We start from the raw sequence: 20482 nt of genomic DNA, 5'->3' as shown, positions 1-20482 counted from the left end.
AACAAAATTCTGCTACCTTTCCCCAACACCATAGAAACAATCAAATATTACATAGTCCAAGCATCAAAGGACTTCTAACCAAATGTCTTTAAAAATACTCACCTGTTTGAAATCATCATACATAATCTTTCCAAGCTGAGGCTTTAATGTTGTAACTAAAAGAAAAAATAAATTTAGGCTAGAATAAGGCTGGTACTCTCAAAACTGTCTTACCATTATGTATAAGATAAATAATACTATTTTTGGAAACAATTTAAGTCAGATTATATTCTCATTGTTGGAGTGGAAAATACAATTATAATCTGCATAGGCATGGAGCTAATCTCATCAGTGGGCTTCAAAGTTCTTTGGCTGTACTTTAAGGAGCATGATAAAGGTGCCGCTGGGTAGAATAGAATTTAGGTTTCTATCACTGGGTCTGTGGGTGAAATTTGTTTAGTCCTTTCTCATTCACTTATCCTCAAGCCTTATCAATTCTGCACTAGCCTCTTTCCTATGACTCTGAACTTTTCTTCCTCTTTCCTTCTCAAGAACTCCTATACTTTAACAATAAATATTGGTCACATAATTTATAGCAATTAGAACCAAACTAACTCTGCTTCATAAGAGTTTAATTTTAGAATGGCTTAATTGTATTTTCTAGGTCAATGGATGTTTCTATATCTTTTTGTTTAATGATGACAGAGACTCTATCACATTTATTCATTACGTGGTCTAAGCATCCATTATATTTCATCTAGCTACTGCAATAACCTAACTACTCTTCCCAGACCCATTTAGGTCCCACACCAATCCATTTTCTACATCCACATGTCGTGAGATCTTTTTGAAAAGCAATCTAATAATTTCATCCTTTGATTAAAAGGCTATGAGCTATTTGTTATAAAAAAGAAATTATGAAAGTTCTCCATAGTTCTCCGAATGCATCAATCTCAGATAATGCTTTTTAAAAATCTTTTGCAAAAGAAAATGCTGAATAAAGTTCTCTCTCATTTCCTATCAAAAAAAAAAAAAAAAAAGGCTATGAGCTGCTCTTTAGATATAAAGAGCAAAGCCTACCTGGTCTGTATGATACAGTTTCTACTTACATCTCCTGCCTCATCAATTCCCTCTTTCCCTTATTACATGTTCTCTAGACACAGAGATCTCCCTGCCACCAGAGAGCCTTTGTGTACATTGCTACTTCCTCTGACGGAAGTACCTTTCACATCCACTGTCTGTCACTGATTAATGCAAGTATTCTTCATACCTCAGCCCTAGCATCACATCTTTCCAAAGTTTAAAGCAGCTACCTACACTCTTTAACAGAATCATAATATATTCTCTTATAGTCAGGTATGATATATATGCCCTCCCCTACTAGTCTATAAGCTCAGTAAGAGTCAGAAGAGTGCTTACCTGTCTTTGCTTCTACAGAACTCACTGGAGTTCACAGAAATAAATACTTGCTAAATGAATAGAAAGAACAGTGCTTGATAAAGGATAGGTGCTCAGAAAATCACAACTAAGTCAAATAAGTGGTTATGCAAGGAGAAATAAATGCAAAGAAGCAAGTATCTAACAAGTACTAGGAACTTTGTGAAAAGCTGAAGAGATTTCAAGGATTAATGGGAAATGCATGTATGCTGGCGGCCAAGTTTTCAAACTAAGGCTACCTCAGAGTTGTCACTTTATTCATATTCAAAGAAAGATGAGTCTATAAAAATTTACCTCCACATATTAAAATACACAATAAATGATACTTACATGCATAATCTGCAATTACAGGTTTTGCATGAGAAACCTGACTTAGCAAAGAGGATTTTCCAGCATTTGGGAATCTGAAATGAAAAAATAATGTAATGAATTAAAACAAATATTAGTATTGTTAACAATACTTGATTATCTCTGAATTTCTAACATTTCAGCAAGTATATTTCTTGAATACCTCTGGGAATAAAAACAGACTATAAATTAAAAATAATCCCCAAAGGGGCTGCCTGGGTGGCTCAGTCATTAAGTGTCTGCCTTCGGCTCAGGTCATGATCCCGGAGTCCTGAGATCTAGCCCTGCATCTGGCTCCCTGCTTTGTGGGAGCCCTGCTTCTCACTCTCCTGCTCCCCCTCTTGTGTTTCCTCTCTCGCTGTGTCTTTCTCTGTCAAATACATAAATTATTTTTTAAAAATAATAATCCTGAAAAACTTGAATGAAATATACATATGAAAAAAATAAAGATTAAATTTATGCTGGACACTAGAGATGTTTTAGTATTGGGAGTATAATTCAATTATCTTAAAAAAGCCTGCAAATCATAGAAAAACAAAAAGAAACTAATGAAAATACCAACAATCCACTAATTCTAGCCAAACAATGACAAAATATTGCTTATATAGCTTTATAAATTTTAATATGTTTTATACTGTATTTCCAAATATATACAAAAGTAGAGAGAAGTAATGAATCTTATTTAGCAATAGCCTACCTTCAACAAATTACACATTCCCAATACTTCTTTTAAAGTTGGTTTGTACAGGGACTCACCTAAGGCCCGTGTATTACAACTGGTTAATGTATCTCTTAAAATTTCTTTTGGTAAAGATCTCCCCCATTTTATTTTCTCTTTGTAATTTAGTTCAATTTTTTTTTAAAGTTTATTTGAGGAAGAAAGAGAGAGCCAGTGTGTGCTACAAGTGCAAGCAGGGGGAGGGGTTTGGGGAGAGAGAGAATCCTTAAGCAGACTCCCTGCTGAGTGTGGAGCCCCACAGAGAGCTTGATCCTAGGACCCAGACACCATGACCTTAGTGGAAATCAAGTTGGGCACTTAACTGACTGAGCCACCCAGGTGCTGCTGTAATTTTATTTTTAAGGAAACTGGGTCATTTGTCCTATAGCATTTCTTTCCCATAGTCTGGATATTTTTTTTTTTTGCTGACACCCCCATGATGTCCTTTAGCAAGATCCTTTGCCCCAGTTTTTCTATAAATTGTTAGTTTGAGATAAAGCCTTGATCAGGTTCAGTTTTGATTTTTTTTTTCTGAAAGATTACTTCATAGTTGGTTGGCCTGCTTTTTAACCTGAGTAATATAAGATGAACACTTTTCAAGAGCACACTGTAATTTACTTAATTTCCTATTTTTAGGCATTTAGGTTATCTCCAATTTTTTACTATTAAAAATAACATTGCAAAAAAATGTATGCAGCTCGAAGGACATATACCAACATTAACAGTCACTCCTAGGTGGTGGAATTAATAGGTACTTTTTCTTTAAGAAAATTTTCTTTTAGCATTTATTATTTGTCTAACTTTTAAAAACTTTACACACCACAATTATCCCTGAACTTTTGTTTTAAAGATTTTACTTGAGAGAGAGTGAGAGTGCGCCTGAGCCCAGGCAAGGTGGGAGGGGCAAAGGGAGAGGGAGAAGCAAACTCCCTACTGAGCAGGGAGCCTGATCCAGGGCTCAGTGACAGGACCCTGAGATTGTAACCTGAGCTAAAGTCAGAGGTTTAACCAACTGAGCCACCCACATGCCCTTTTCCCTTTTTTTTTTTTTTTAAGATTTTATTTATTTATTTGACAGAGACTACAAGTAGGCAGAGAAGCAGGCAGAGAGAGAGAGGGAAGCAGACTCCCCGCTGAGCAGAGAGCCCGATGCGATGCACGGCTCAATCCCAGGACCCTGAGATCCTGACCTGAGTCGAAGGCAGAGGCTTAACCCACTGAGCCACCCAGCCGCCCCACATACCCCTTTCCTTGAACTTTTACATATACCATTAATCTCTTTCTTGAGATATATTTCTTGATGAGAAAAAAGTGAATTATAATTAAAATATATATTGTTTAAAGGCTTTGATTTTATTGTTTTAAAGGCTGTGATTTTATTGCTAAATTTGCCTTAGGAAAGGCCCATCATATATGAAAGTACAAGGAATGAGAGTCACTTAAGAGATGATTTCCTCAATTCTATGCAGATATTTTCATTAAATCTTTCCAAATAATATTTGTTAATCATTAACTTAACCAGGCAATATACTAGCATCAGAAATACAGCAATCAATGAGACCAGTGTGATCCCTGTCTTCACAGCTTTCACTCAAAACTGGAGAAAGCTCTTCTTACAATACAAGCCGAACTTTCACTTGGAATAATAGTGTAATAGTTTGGAACTATTCATCTGAAATTCTATAAAAATTTATAACCTCTTAGTAGAGCTCTTTTAACATTCAAAATAAACCTAATTAAAATATCTCTTTAAATATATCTTCTTATAATAAATTTAAAATAAAATTAGTGAGATTTTTTTTAATGACTCTTTTTTCTTTTTTTAAAAATTTATTTCTTTGACAGAGAGAGATCACAAGTAGACAGAGAGGCAGGAAGAGAGAGAGGAGGCAGGCTCCCTGCTGAGCAGAGAGCCCGATGTGGGGCTCGATCCCAGGACCCTGAGATCATGACCTGAGCCGAAGGGAGAGGCTTTAATCCACTGAGCCACCCAGGTGCCCCAATGACTCATTTTTCTATGGAAATATGTATTGTCTTTTTTTTTTAAATACAGTATTATCTTATACCTCATTATACCAGGTCCTTTTAACTTTATGAAATGTAAATTGCAGTAATTTTTATTCATGATTATCCCTAACTAGACTTGTTTATTGCTTTCCATTATCCTATTTTCATAACAGTATTAAATGCATAAAAGTGCCAGTGACTATTTCCAAGGAAACTGAAATCCTATGAAGAAAAATGATGCCAATGGTTGAAGATGTGATAATTGAAATTTTTCCTGAAAAGTACTTAATAAAAATTTTAGAGGCTGAAATCCAACCTATGCAAAGATCAGATCTGACAACAGCAGTACAAATACGTTAGTGATAAGCACCTTAGTTCTAAAGTTCAGTTCATTCCTGAAACCAGAAAACAGGTTATCTGTTTATGCTGGTACTCACAGTAGTACCAGTACTTCTTTTTAAGAACAGTTGGCTAATTTAAAAGCATTAAAATATATACATTAAGCATTGTACTTAAGAAACTTGATGCTTTAAAAAAAAAGAGAAACTGGATGCATCAATTATTGACTGTATTATCAAATCCACTTTTTTTTTCTGTTGCACATTCTATATTAACAGGAGAGAAGAATAAGGAATATATTAGTTTTCAAGGCGGCTGTAACAAAGTACCACAAATTGGGTGGCTTAAAACAAAGAAATTCATTCTCTCATGGTTCTGGAAAATAGCACTTTGAAATAAAGATGGAGGCAGACTGATTCCTTCTGAAGGCGCTGAGGAATCAAATCCACTTCTAAAAAGCTTAGTATTTCACTATATGTACGCTCCAATAAACTGGCAATGTAATGATGATGATGTTAACAGCTATCATTCATTACCCATTCATAAATCTAACGCATGTGTTGTGCTGTAAATGTGTTATCTTATTCACATTTTAGCAACGTATCTAGCCACTATTAAAAAGAGAGAACAAAAGCTTAGAGACATTCTAAAACTTACCCAAGACCTTCCAGGTGATCTCCAGTGGATATGAGATTCTAAACCAAACAGTCTCTCACCTGAGTCCCCCATCCTCACCCCACCTTTACCACTTAGCTTTGTGAGGCTCTTAGTCTGCAGAGATCTCTGCAGAATTTGAAACACGTTTTTGTAACGAATGAGACTGCAAATGGCTAGATTCTCAGTCTTGTTCACAAAACCTTACTAAGCCTACAACATTGTGAAAAATGAATATTATTAAAGAAACTATGCCTTATAACTATGTTTTATGGAAAAGACTAAATGCAAATGGCAAGCCTGAACACCAGGATCACATCCTTCCCTGTTATAATCCCTGTTATAATGTCAGCAAGAATGGGGCCTTCATGAATTCTAAGCCACTGCTGTTAAGACCCAGTAGCTAGACAGGCATGGCAAGAAGTGAGGGATTCAGACTGATTACTCTGGTAAAGAAGCAGGGAAATGGCTGGGGTGGTAGATAAAGAGAGTTAAAAAGAAGCTATGTAAGGCACGGAATGGAACTGGAAGTCTGAAGTAGAGCCAGCAATAGGCAGTGTTCCCTATCTCTTTCTTTAAGTCTTTCATGTGACTTCTGCGTAATGCTGAAGGGGGGGCCAGGCAGACAGAAGAGAAGAAATACAAAGTTGAAGACTTCCCTTCCTTTACCTACTTTCTAGCTTGCTATCTATCCCCCTGAGTCAGGTGCCAACACTGCAAACTCTACAGCCAAACAGCACGGTTTGATGAAACAAAGGAAGCCTGTGAAAGAGGACAACATTGTGGGGTCTGCAGTACTGAGAATGGACAGATCGTAAGTAGAGCATGAAGGACAGGGAAACAGTCACAGTGAGATCCAACTTGGTGCTCAGTAACATCTAAGTCTGATGGCTGAGACTGTCTGTATGGGCTGTTAGCCACCTGATCAACAGAGCAATACCTCTACAAAGACTTGTAGGAGTATCTCAAGCATTTTTTTCTTTTTCTTTCTTCCTATACACTTCATAAAATGTGGTCTGAAATTATAATTTTATTCCTTAATATCTGGTCATCTTTTTTCACCTTCCTATACTACTGCATTTGATTGATTTCCTTTCTTGATTCATTCTCTACCATTCCCACTAGCCTACTCAATTGCTGTGATCTTCCTCCCTTTTTATAAATAAAAATTAATTGTGAAACTCCATGTTTGCAATGTTAAAATAACTGTATTTAGCAGCATCCTCAAAGTATACAAACAACACACAAATTCCATAAATAACACTGGTCCCTAATTACCATTCATATTTATCTCCTACTTATGAACTATTTCTCAAATTATAAAAATAAAAATACAAATGATACTTACCCCACTAGGCCTACATCAGCTATAAGTTTTAGATCAAGGCGAATGACTCGTTTCTGGCCTTTCAGTGGTAAGAAATTAGTGAGTAATTTACCACCAAGGCCTCCTTCAGCTACCAAAATTCTGTCTTTCTCTTTATTGAGCTCTCCTTAAAAAGACAGAGAAAGATACTTAGAACAAAGATTACTACTTGGAGCTAATCATTAATCACATTTTACATTCAGAAACAGATGCCAAAAAATTCCAACTTATAAATCTAAAAAGCTGTATCATTACAATAATCTTAACTCTAACAGTTAATTTTGAACTCTTAAAAAAAGAATTATTTACTATTTGAGAGAGACAGAGAGACCCTGAGTGAGCACATGTGTACCAGGAGGATGAAGGGCAGAGAGAGAGGGAGAATGTCAAGTAGACTCCCCGGTGACTGAGGAGCCTGATGCGGGCTTGGGTCATGATCCCAGGACCCCGAGGATCATGACCCGAGCTGAAATCAAGTTGACTCTACAACCAAATGAGCCACTCAGGTGCCCCTTGAAAAGTTTTTTCCCTTGAACAACTTTTATATAAAGTTTTCAAATCTCTTATAAATTAGCAATTGAAGTAGTTTTTAACAAAATTATTTTAAGATTTTATTTATTTATTTGACACAGAGAGCGAGATCAGAGCAGGCAGAGGGGCAGGGAGAGTGGGGGAGAGGGAAGCAGGCTCCCTGCCGAGCAGAGAGCCCAATGTGGGGCTCGATGCCAGGACCCTGAGATCAAGACCCAAGCTGAAGGCAGAGGCTTAACCCACTGAGCCACCCAGGCTCAGTTTTTTAAATTTTTAAAAAAATTTAAAGAGGAGCTATTTCTCACAGTTCCCAAACAACTTTAAAAAATATGTACATTTTCACAACCTTAGAATCTATAATACACTTACCTATAATTTTACCATTTTCATCAGTTACTGAAATACCCACAGGTACAGGAATTTCACAGTCTTTTCCTTTGGACCCTTTCAGTGCATTAACTCTACAAAAAAACAAAGCTAAATTAAAATAGGGAAAACCCACTATATTAAATGGACTATACTCAACAAATATAATGGCTTACAAAGACTAGAAACCAACTTTTCTTGTTGATACAGATGTTAAATAGCCAAATATCAGAGGAAGAGAAAATTATTGCTATTTATTTGCATTTCAGACTATCCTATAAAAACAATAAAAATAAAACAGTTAACAAGATAAGTAATAATAATAATAATAATAGGTAATGATTTAAGTTACCAAGCTAACCAAGTCATTTTAGCTCATAAAGAACTAAAATATTGTATGACTAAAATGGAGAGATCATTGCTATAACACAAATAAGCTAGAAAAAATAGAATTATGTAGATGTATATAAACGGAAGAGACTGGGAAAAAATAGGAAATCCATTGAATAACAACCATTTTAACAAACGGACCTCAAATAAGAATATTTTAATTATGAGTGACTGATCTAGCTACTTTCACACTGCTCATGATAGAACTGGTACAAACTTTTAACAAGCAATTCTACTTCTGGAAAGCTATCCTAAAAAAATAACTGAATAATCCTGTAAAACACTATACACTAGGATATATTTACATTGTGACTATAACAATGAAAAAGCCTATAATTACCTAAATGAATGAATTCCAAAAAAGTTGTTATTTCCAATAGTATATTAGTATGCCGCCATTCTGAATAATTCTCTGTCATGGAAAAAAATGTTTAGAGAAAAGAAAAGATTGGAAAATGTTGTGCTCTCATATTTGTAGCCCCAAATTTTACATACATCCACATAATCACAAACTAACTGCCACAAGTCATTTTGCTTAAACGTCTAAAAAAAAAAAAAGACTTAAAATAGTCAAGAAAAGGTTAATAGTAGTTATCTATGCGTGGAAGAATTATAGGTGATTGATTTTCAAATTTTTAAATTTTTAAAAAGATTTTATTTATTTATTTGACAGTGAGAGAGAGCACAAGTAGGCAGAGAGGCAGGCAGAGAGAGAGGGGGAAGTAGGCTCCCTGCTGAGCAGACAGCCTGACGCAGGGCTCAATGCAGGGCTCGATCCCATGACCCTGAGACCATGACCTGAGCCAAAGGCAGAGGCTTAACCCACTGAGCCACCCAGGCGCCCCTCAGATTTTTTTTAGTTTTATTTGATATTTTTAATTTTATCTGATAATTTTTGAGCTAGAATAACCTTTTAATAGAGATAAAATGAAGAAAAATACACAAACAAAAACATTATACAATTACATAACAATAACAACCACGTTAAAGCTATCACATAATTATGTACCACTTATTCAGCCAATTATACATACAGATTCAACATCTACATACAACGCCCAGTGTTCATCACAAACGCACTCCTTAATCCCTACCACCTATTTCACCCATCCCTCCCAACCCACGTCCCCTCTAGAAATCATCAGTTTCTCTCTACAGTTAAGAATCTATTTCTTGGGGGATGCCTGGGTGACTCAGTGGGTTAAGGCCTCTGCCTTTGGCTCGGGTCGTGATCTCAGGGTCCTGGAACCGAGCCCCGCATCGGGCTCTCTGCTCGGCGGGGAGCCTGCTTCCCTTCCTCTCTCTCTGCCTACTTGTGATCTCTGTCAAATAAATAAAATCTTAAAAAAAAAAAAAGAATCTATTTCTTGGTTTGCCTCTTTCTCTCTTTTCCCCTATGCTCATTTGTTTTATTTCTTAAATTCCACATATGAGTAAAATCATATGGTATTTGTCTCTGAGTTATTTCACTTACCATAATACTCGCTAGTTCCACCCACATCTTGCAAATGACAAGATCTCATTTTTTTATGACTGAATAAGATTCCACTGTATATCTATACCATATCTACTTTATCCATTCATCATGTAATGGACATTTGGGATCTTTCTGCTAATTTGGATATTGTTGATAATGCTGCTATAAACATTATGGTCCAGGTATCCCTTTGAATTAGATTTTGTATTTTTTATTTTGGAGGTAAATACCCAGTAATGTGATCACTGGATCATAGGGTACTTCTATTTTTAATTTTTTAAGGAACCTCCATATTGTTTTCCAGAGTGGCTGCATCAGTTTGCATTCTCACCAACAGTGTAAGAGGGTTCCCCTTTCTCGGAATCCTCGCCAACACCGTGTTGTTAATTTTAACCATTCTGACTATTGTAAGGTGATATCTCATTGCAGTTATTATTTGTATTTCCCTGATGATGAGTGATATTGAGGATCTTTTCATGTGTCAATCATCTGTATATTTTCTTCGGAAAAGACATGTCTTTTCCCCATTTTTTTACATATTCTGGATACTAACCCTTTATCAGATATGTCATTTGCAAGTATCACCTCACTCTATAAGTTGACTTCTAGTTTTCTACATTGTGTGCTTCACTGTGCTTTTATTTTATGAAGTCCCAAAAGTTTATTTACTTATGCTTTTGTTTCCCTTGCCTCTAGAGACAATCTAATAAGTTGCTATGGCCAATGTCAAAGAGGTTACTGCCTATATCCTTCTCTAGGATTTTAATGGTTTCCAGTCTCACATGTAGATCTTTAATCCATTTTGAATCCATTGTTGTGTATGGTATAAGAAAGTGGTCCAGTATCATTCTCTTGCATGTTGCTGTCCAGTTTTCCTTACAACATTTGTTGAAGAAACTGTCTTTTTTCCATTGGATACTCTTTCCTTTTTCCAAGATGAAATGACCTATAGTTGTGGGTTCATTTCTGGGTTTTCTCTTCTGTTCTACTGATCTATGTGTCTGTTTTTGGGTGAGCACCATACTAATCACTTGATCACTACAGCTTTGTAATATAACCTGAAGTCCAGAATTGTGATGCCTCCAGCTTTGCTTTTCTTTTTTCAAGAAAGCTTTGGCTATTTTGGGTCTTTTGTGGTTCCAAAAAATTTCAGGATTATTTATTCTAGCTCTGTGAAAAATACTGTCAGTATGTTGATAGGGACTGCACTAAATGTATAGACTGCTTTGGGTAATACAGACATTTTAACATTATTTGTTCTTTCAATCCGTAAGTTTGGAATGTTTTTCCATTTCTTTGTGTCCTCTTCAACTTCTCTCATCAATATTTTATAGTTTTCAGAACAAAGATCTTTTACCTCTTCGGTTAGGTTTATTCATAGGTTATCTCATGGTTTTTGGTGCAACTGTAAATGGGACTCATTCCTTGATTCCTCTTTCTGCTGTTTCATTGTTGGTATATAAAAATGCAACAGATTTCTGTACATTGATTTTGTATTCTACAACTTTACTGAATCCATGTATCAGTTCTAGCAGTTTTTTGGTGGAGTCTTACAGGTTTTCTATATAGAGTATCAGGTCATCTGTAAATAGTAAATTTGACTTCTTCCTTGCCAATCTGAATGCCTTTTATTTCTTTTTGTTATCTGATTGCTGTGGGTAGGACTTCCAGTACTATAATTAACAACAGTGGTCAGAGTGAACATCCCTGTCTTGTTCCTGACTGTAGAGGAAAAGTTCTCAGATTTTCCCCCATTAAGGACAGTATTGTATGTGGGTTTTTTGTAAATGGCCTTTATGATGTTGAGGGATGTTCCCTCTATCCCTACTTTGTTGAAGATTTTTATCATAAATGGATGTTGTACTTTGTCAAATTGCTTTTTCTGCATTTTTTGAAAGGATCATATGGTTCTTATCCCTCCCTTTATTAATGTGGTATGTGACATTGATTGATTTGTGAATACAGTCACCCCTGTAGCCCAGGAATAAATCCTACTTAGTCATGGTGAATGATTCTTTTAATGTACTATTGGATTTGATCTGCTGTATTTTATTGAGAATTTACATCCATGTTCATGAGAGATATTGGCTTATATCCCTTATATTATTATATAATATAATTATATATTATTATATAAAAATATTATATAATATATTATATAATATAAGGGATATATTTTATTATTATATAATATAAGGGATATATTATATGGGATATATAAGGGATATATTATAATATAAGGGATAATAATATATCCCTTATATATAAGGGATATATGTTATATTATTATAATATAATATAATATAATATAATATAATATAAGGGATATATCCCTTATATTATATGCAGTGTTTGGTTTTGGTTCAGGATTATGCTGGCCTTCTAGAATGAATCTGAAAGTTTTCCATTTCTATTTTTTGGGAAATGTTTGAGAGGAATGGATATTAACGTCTTTAAATGTTTGGTAGAACTTACCTGGGAAGACATTTGTTGGTAGTTTTTTCATTACTGATTCAATTTCTCTGCTGGTTATCAAGCTGTTCAAGTTTTCTGTTTCTTCCTGTTTCAGTTCTCATAGTTTATATGTCCTAGCAATTTAATCCATCTCTTCCAGATTGTCCAATTTGTTGGGATATAGTTTTTCATAATATTCTCTTAGAATTATTTGTATTTCTGTGGTATTGGCTGATATTTCTCTTCCCTCATTCATGATTTTATTTATTTAGATCCTTTCTTCTTTTTCGTAAGTCTGGTTAGGGTTTTATCAATTTTATTAATTTTTTTCAAAGAGAAATAGGTACTATTATTATCCCTATTTTATAGCTGAAGAAACAGACTTTTATACAGATCTTGAACACTTTAAAGGATTTACATGCTGAAGGCATGGCTTCTTCAAAGCAGTAGTTTTCAGTTTTTCAATTGCAACTCAGTAAGAAATAATACAGTCATTCATATATACACACACACACACACACACATACATGTACACATAAAAATTCATATATATATATGACTTTAAAGTTTTGTGAAACTCTACCTCATTATAGTGCTGTTTCTTATTCTTTTTTTTTTTTTAAAGATTTTATTTATTTATTTGACAGAGAGAGATCACAAGTAGGCAGAGAGTCAGGCAGAGAGAGAGGGGGAAACAAGCTCCCCACTGAGCAGAGAGCCAGATGTGGGGCTCGATCTCAGGACCCTGAGATCATGACCTGAGCCGAAGGCAGAGGCTTAACTAACCACTGAGTCACCCAGGCGCCCCTGCCTTTTTTTTTTTTTTTAAAGATTTTATTTATTTATTTGACAGAGATCACAAGTAGGCAGAGAGGCAGGCAGAGAGAGAGAGGTGGAAGCAGGCTCTCTACCGAGCAGAGAGCCTGATGCAGGGCTCGATCCCAGGACCTGAGTTCATGACCTGAGCCAAAGGCAGAGGCCTAGCCCACTGAGCCATGTAGGTGCCCCCCTATTCTGCTTTTTATATGAAATCTTATAAGTTGATTTTACAACCCTAAGGCAATGTTTTTCAAAATACAGTCAAAACCAGCACTTAAAATAAGATAGGTGATTGCGGGGGGCGCCTGGGTGGCTCAGTGGGTTAAGCCGCTGCCTTCGGCTCAGGTCATGATCTCAGGGTCCTGGGATCGAGCCCCGCATCGAGCTCTCTGCTCAGCAGGGAGCCTGCTTCCTCCTCTCTCTCTCTGCCTGCCTCTCTGCCTACTTGTAACCTCTGTCTGTCAAAGAAAGAAATAAAATCTTTAAAAAAAAATAAAAATAAAAAATAAAATAATTAAAAAAAAGATAGGTGATTGCTGTACAACAAGATGAATGTAGTACAATGCCACAGAACTATCCATGTTAAAATGGTAAATTTCATATTATGCATATTCTCCCAAAATAAAGGAAAACAACAATGTACAACATACCACAGGATAGAAAATAGAGTAACATACATGTGTGGTTAAAATGTTTCTCAGTATGGATGGCACAAAAATGGTTTAAAAGTTCCTATTAAAAAATTGAAAGGGTCTAAAAACACTAGTTTAGAGTACTTAAAATTGTCTAATAGTTGAGCTCTTTCTCCCATGATTAACCTTTGCATATCCCAAAAACTAAAGCACATGAACAAATCTTTCAAGGAAAAGAAGATAAAGGAGTTAAGATTTACACTCAATAGGGAACAAATCTCTTTAGATGGAATTAAGTGAGCTTTGTTTGAAAAACAGAAAGAGGATAGGTGGGGGTAGGTGCAAGTGGTGAGGTTGTACTGACAAAGCTTGGTGGTTTGGCGTAAGGACACAGACTGATTGGAAAGCACATTCTTGAGGTAAAATGGGGGATAAATGAGGCAATGTGTAGATACCAGCATATAAAAATAACTCCCTTGTATTAAATATTAAACTCCAAATACATATTTCAAAAAGTTAAAATACCAATCTATTTTCAAATCAATCATTTATGAATTTAATTAACTTACAAAGCTTGTAAGTTAATTAAATTATCCCTTATAATATAAGGGATATATCCCTTATATTATATGCAGTGTTTGGTTTTGGTTCAGGATTATGAAATTTAAAAATTAATACTTTAAAATCACAGCATGATATACCATACCTCAATGTATGAGTTCATCTTTGAGTGTACTACATCTAAGATATCATTTTGGTATCTTGTTTATACTTGACCCTCATTAAGTGTGTGCTGAAGTAAACAAAATAGACACTATCTCTGTTATCACTGCAAAATGAAAATAAATGATAGCTCAATTTCATCAATCCAAGAGTCTCCCTTTTGGTTCTACAGCCAGAAACAAAATGTCATGTAAGGTACCTTGCAAAGCTCTTGTAGATTTCTGATTATTGACGAAAACTAACACTGAACAATTGATTTTAAAAATAACATTGAACATTGCATGCCATAGCGGACCACAAAAATGCATCTCTTACAGCTGACTGCAGGGAACATCAATGACCCATGACCCAAGCTGATGTGCTCTGAAATCTTAAAGAGATGATGCTTCCCACAGTCTACTTCTTACCAATGATTAGGTACGGCAGGGTAACAGCCCCTTTGTAGGAGACAAGAATTCCTCCTTTGGTTTAAGGAGTCACTATCAGCTCTGCCTTAATTTTTTAAAAACTGCACAGTGGATTAACATTTTGCCTTTCTCTCTCTCCTTTGTAAGACTTAGATTTGCACAGTGGTAAGACAACTTTCCCAACATCCTTCAGGTCCCTCTCCAATTTGTGCTTATAGGTGTTTTCCCAATAAATCTCTTGTTCATCACATCTTACTTTGGTACCTGCTTCCTGTAGGACCCAAATACAGACATATGGTGGCATAATTCATAAAATTATAAAATAATACATTCAAATGCTGGCATTCAGTAAGTTTATTCAACTTAATTTACCTGAACTGCACAAGATAAATAAAACTGTTACCTCCTCCTCCTTTAAATTCTTCCTTAGCTTCCATGACACTAAGTCTTTCCTAACTCTCTATTTTTAGATCACACCTTCTGTTACTCTTCCTTAAATGTTGGTGAATAACAGAATTTGATCCTCAATCCTTTTCTCTTCTGTAATGCACCTATCCTAGTCCATGCTTATGATCAACAAATTTATCTCTAGACCTGACCATATTCCTCAATCACAGTCCTGTATTTCAAGTGTTTGCTGACATTTCCAAAGATCCTTCAAACTCCCTTTTCCTACATCTCAGTTGCCACTTTCTATTGTAATCCTTTTCAAAGAATGATACTATCATCTACCCACACCTCAAGTCAAAACATGGAAGTTGGCCTTGATTTATTATTCTCTTTCAACACTCCATCAATCACCAAGTCTTATTTATTTTACTTCTTTAATATAGTTCTAATCCATCCACTTCTGTCAATCTAATTCATCATTCAACTAATGTTAACTGATATCTACTATGTACCAGTCACTGTACTAGATATCTGGGAAGAAATGATGATCTAAACTGTTATGTTCCCTGCCCTAATGGACCTCAGCAGTAGTCTGGTTAAGAGAGCAGACACTAATCAAATACATGAGAAAATGGAAAATTATAACTATGACAAGTCTTATGAATTAGAATTTACAATGGGAGTTCATATGAGAATTCTGACTTCATTAGGGAGGTCAGGAAAAAGATGTCGGCTTAAATCTAAAGGGTTCATAGAAGGCAACTGGATGAAGGGGAGGAAAAAGCATTACAGAAAAGGTAACACAAACAAAGCCCCAGTGATAGAAGACAAATACCAGTATAAGATACTAAAAAAGAAAGCCAACATGGCTGAAATGCAGAAAACACAGAATGTAGAGGGAGATGAAACTAGAATGATGGGTATAGACCAAGCACTGTGTATTTCATCATTTCTGAAATACTGCAATATTCTCCAAATTGATCTCCTATCTTGAGTCTCAATCAACACCTCCAATTCATTCTTCAACCAATTATCCCCAGAGTGATTTTTCTAAGACACTAATTTATTAATGTCCCTTTAAAATCTTTCAATGGCTCCCCATCACTCTAAGATAATCTTCAAACACTGTAACACAGCATATCAGGCTCTGCATGATCTGGGCTATAATGTCTTTGTTTTAAAATGAGCCACCCCATTTGTACCACAGTTATGCTAGAAATAAGTGTTATTTCACCAGTTTTTTCCCTCCTAATGCACTGCCTTTTTTGTTATACACTTACCAACACACCTTTTCCTGCCTTGATTGTCTGGCAAGGTTCTATTTCCTTCTCAAGACTTGGTTCAAGCACTACTTCCGAAATACAGGTAACTGAGTACGGTTTTTAAAAAGTTCTTTTCAAATTTTGAGGGCAGCATATATTCCATAAAAAATAACAAAAATTTACAAAAAATAAACAGAACATTTTGTTACAGGGAGAAGACCAAAACAAGCCAAAGGAAAATACACAAGGGACTTAGTGAAACAGGCTCTAAATCTTAAGACCCCAGCAGAACTACTGGTGATGGTAGGGTGGGTAGAACAGTTGAGATTTGAAAAAGGTTTCCTAAAGATAGCTAAAAATTTAATTTTAGAAGAAGATAGTGGAGGTCATTTTCTGTTTTCACAGCAAAATGCAAAAGAATATAAACAGACACTAAGAGAAGAAAAGGATAAAAATGTTTAAAAACTGAAACATTCCTTAGTATCTACCCTTTTTATCTTTACTAGAATTGAGATAATTATGGTAGACTTCTGCTCATTTACAAATATAGAATATAATTTACTTCAAATTACCAATTCAATCTTGATTTTCTAACCTTTTTTTCCTCTGGGATTAATTTTCTAAAATCAAAGTCATTCAGTAAATACTTACCGACTATTTGCTCCTTCTCCAGCCACAAATCGTTTCTGAGGATATTTATCTTTAAGTTGTTTTAAAGTCATCCTGTTATGGGCTACAACCCAGACGTCACCACCTTTTCCACCTTCTCCCCCTAAACGAGGGTAACCCATTCCACCACTTCCTCCTTTGGTGAAGAGTCGTAGGTTATCAATGAAGTTTCCATACTTAAAAAAAGAGAGAGAAAGAGATCATTTGTATACCAAACATGCTTACCAACTTAGAACTCCCTATTCTTTTTTTCTCTTTTTCTTTTTTTTTTTTTTTTTACCACTAAAGCTCCTAAAAAAATCAATATTAGCTCTGATTGTCAAATCTATAGTCTTTTTCCTTAGTTCACCTCTGGTTTGACCTCCCTCTCCCGTTTGATTAACTCCCTTAAGATCTCTTTTTTTTACTTCTCAGTTATCCCACTTTGTGTCTCAAGGTTTCTGACACTGTCCCCCCTTTTTTTCCGAAAGATTTACTTACTTAATTTTAGAGAGTGCATGCACGTAAAAGCAGGGGGGATTGGGAGAGGAAGAGGAAGAGAGAGAATCTCAAGTGGACTCCATGCTCAGCGGGGAGCCCGATGCAGGGGTTGATCTCGCGACCCTGAGATGATGAACTGAGCAGACATTAAAAGTTAGATGCTTAACCAAGTGGGAGCCCTGTCCCACTTTTCAATCTAGATTTTCTCCTATGGGTGATAGCAGACTGTACCAGTAAACTATCATCTAGGTGAGATATTCTATATATCTAGTCTGTTGCCTATTCCATCAGGAGGTAAGCTTAATAGTTTAAAGCAACCAAGAGCAAGATCTGCATTTAATTTATATTTGAAACCTCTCAAATATGCAACTTTTTCTTAGACATTAGTTGAAAGGGTAATAGTCACTGTAGATATATAACATGGCAAAACCACATTTTTCCCCAGGTAAATTCTGTTCCCCCAACATTCTCTCAAATAATTGAACCACCATTTATCTAGTCATTGAGTCTATACTGGGGAATCTCTGACTACACCTGCTTCTTTTCTCAAAGCTCTATTACCTATTTCTCCTTTCTGATACCACTGCCTTAGTATTTTGACCATTACACTGGCTCTAAAACACTCTTGCAATGTCTAATCATTCCTTCAATTCAGCCTTTGTCCTGCTGCCTGAGCTATTTTTCTGAAAATGGATTTGATCTCTAATTATATTTCTCCCTACTCAAAAACCATTCATGTTTGTTTTTGCTGTTTATGAAATAAAGTCTAAAATTCCCAGTAGCAAAAGTTCTTAACTTATTCTTCCAATTTCATTTTCATTTATTCAATCTCCATCTCTCCTTCCTCTCTTTGCTCTGTACTACATAATCTACTATCACATTTCCATGCCACTCTGCTCAGATTTTTCCTCCAATGTCAAATGTTCTTTTCTACCATAAACCCACCCAAATGTCAATTTTCTGATGTCTTTCTTTATTCCTCTAGTCAACACTTACCACTGACTTTGCTGGATTCTCTCAGCAATTAGACCGGATCTTTTTTTTTTTTTAAAGATTTTATTTATTTATTTGACAGAGAGAGACCACAAGTAGGCAGAGAGGCAGGCAGAGAGAGAGAGAGGAGGAAGCAGGCTCCCTGCCGAGCAGAGAGCCCGATGTGGGACTCGATCCCAGGACCCTGAGATCATGACCTGAGCCGAAGGCAGCGGCTTAACTCACTGAGCCACCCAGGCGCCCCAATTAGACCATATCTTTATTATTATGCCTTTTGAAATCTTATATTGCATTTAATATTTGTTTTCCTCACTAAACTTCTGCAGGTAAAGACCCTAACCTCTCAAACTATCAAAATTCCTTACAGAGCAATTTCTTTAATTGACAGTCTTTGGTCACTTAGCATAGGTTAGGTACATCTTTTTCCAAAATATGTATAGTCCACTGACCATTCCACTATATTCTGGAGGAGGGGATAAGGATAGATCCCACTAGCACATTTAGTAAAAGCTCCTTTGGTGATTCTGATGTGGTCTAGTTATCAGATTGCAATGGATGGGAGTACAACAAAGATTTAAAGTTTAGGTTTTGAGTACACAAATGTACTCATGAAATAGAGTGTTCTAAGGGAACATGGTGGAAGGAATATATAAAAGATGAACTTGAGCACTAGCCAGAGTATTTTTCTTGCAGATGAAGAACTTATACTTTGATTCTGCCAGAATAGATCAGAAATGAGTCACGTATAAGTGAACAGATTCCCCGTGCAAACAACATTTAGTGGAAGTAACTGTTTAGGACAGTAAGGTTACACAAGCAGCCTTTCATAACTAAGCCACACAAACACACAAAGAAGCAGTTTCTTTTTGGTTGAAGAATTAGTTACCTCATACACCCCAATACTACCTTTCCCATGTTTCTTTTCTATTGGCTACCTATTTTCTGGAAAATAGAGGACTGGACGAAGTATGATTTAATTTAGGGTGCCTGGCTCGCTCAGTCAGTAGAGCAGGTGACTCCTGATCTCAGGGTCTTGAGTTCAAGCCCCACATTGGGCATAGAGCTTACTGAAAAACAAAACAAAACAAAACAAAAAAACCTTCCAAACTCCAAAAAAAAAAAAAAAGAATAATTTAATTCAGAATATTATTAACCATGCCCCTCTCTCGCCAATAAACAGAAAGTTTCTGTTTTAAAAGTTCTATTCCATGTGTAAAACATTTCTTACTACTCTAGATTCATCATATTCAGGGTTTAGAAACCAAACTTAAAATGAGTATCTGAACTTCGTCATTTTTAATGACGCCAGCAAGTCTCAAAACATTACTAGTGAGGCTCTTTAAGATTTTTTTCTTTAATTTTGAAGCAATTGTAAATTTTTACAGAAACGATGTCTAAAATGAACACTGCATAAAAACTGACCTAAATTTCTTGCAAGAAGGCAAGCCAATTACATTACTTTCGTTTCCTGATGAATAGTTTTTAGAAAGCTCTTAAAAAGAGTACACTAGAGAAAAACATACATAGGAACAGGCTATGGATATTATTACCTAAAAGAAGAAAAATAGACTATTTGAGCCAAAAGAAAGCGTCAACCCTACACACTATGTATACCATATTGCATGCCTAAAAGGCAGGCAGGTTTCCCCAGCTCCCCATCCCGCGTGCACACAATTCCCCTGAAGAACCTCAAACCTTATCCCTCCAAACAACCGTCCTAAACCGTGCCAGGTAGATACAGTCTTCACATCCCTCCGGGCCAAGCCTGACTTCTGGAAGGGCTAAGAGGAGACAACTACAGTAGAACCAAGCAGGAAAGAGGCCCCCAGAAAGAAAAAGGGGAGGAAAGGGGAACCAGAGTTCTCAGGTGGCGCTACAGGCACCATGCTCTGAGCAACAGGATGAGAAACACCGGACACGGACCTTTCTGAACCACACGCAACTGCAGTGCACCATCACTGCGAAGTCCCAGGACTCATTCCCGAGGCAGGTGTCCACATCGAGTTAACGCGCGGAATTTTGACGTCACCACTGGCGGCGG

At 36.1% G+C, this 20482-nt stretch overlaps 1 protein-coding gene across 1 annotated transcript in view; it reads right to left on the bottom strand.

Annotated features, from left to right (window-relative positions):
- GTPBP10 (GTP binding protein 10) overlaps positions 1-20482 on the bottom strand; it is a 29046-nt gene extending 8564 nt beyond the window's left edge. Inside the window, exons 1-6 of the mRNA XM_044245985.1 lie at positions 20365-20482; positions 16951-17144; positions 7749-7840; positions 6831-6975; positions 1747-1820; positions 103-155 (exon numbers count right to left, since the gene is read on the bottom strand). Coding sequence (XP_044101920.1) covers positions 103-155; positions 1747-1820; positions 6831-6975; positions 7749-7840; positions 16951-17144; positions 20365-20397 — 591 coding nt within the window. The 5' untranslated portion in view covers positions 20398-20482. The remainder of the gene's footprint in view (positions 1-102; positions 156-1746; positions 1821-6830; positions 6976-7748; positions 7841-16950; positions 17145-20364) is intronic.

The sequence above is a fragment of the Neovison vison genome, chromosome 4 (assembly GCF_020171115.1).
Source record: "Neovison vison isolate M4711 chromosome 4, ASM_NN_V1, whole genome shotgun sequence".
Classification (NCBI taxonomy): domain Eukaryota; kingdom Metazoa; phylum Chordata; class Mammalia; order Carnivora; family Mustelidae; genus Neogale; species Neogale vison.
This window is presented reverse-complemented; position numbering and strand designations above follow the sequence as displayed.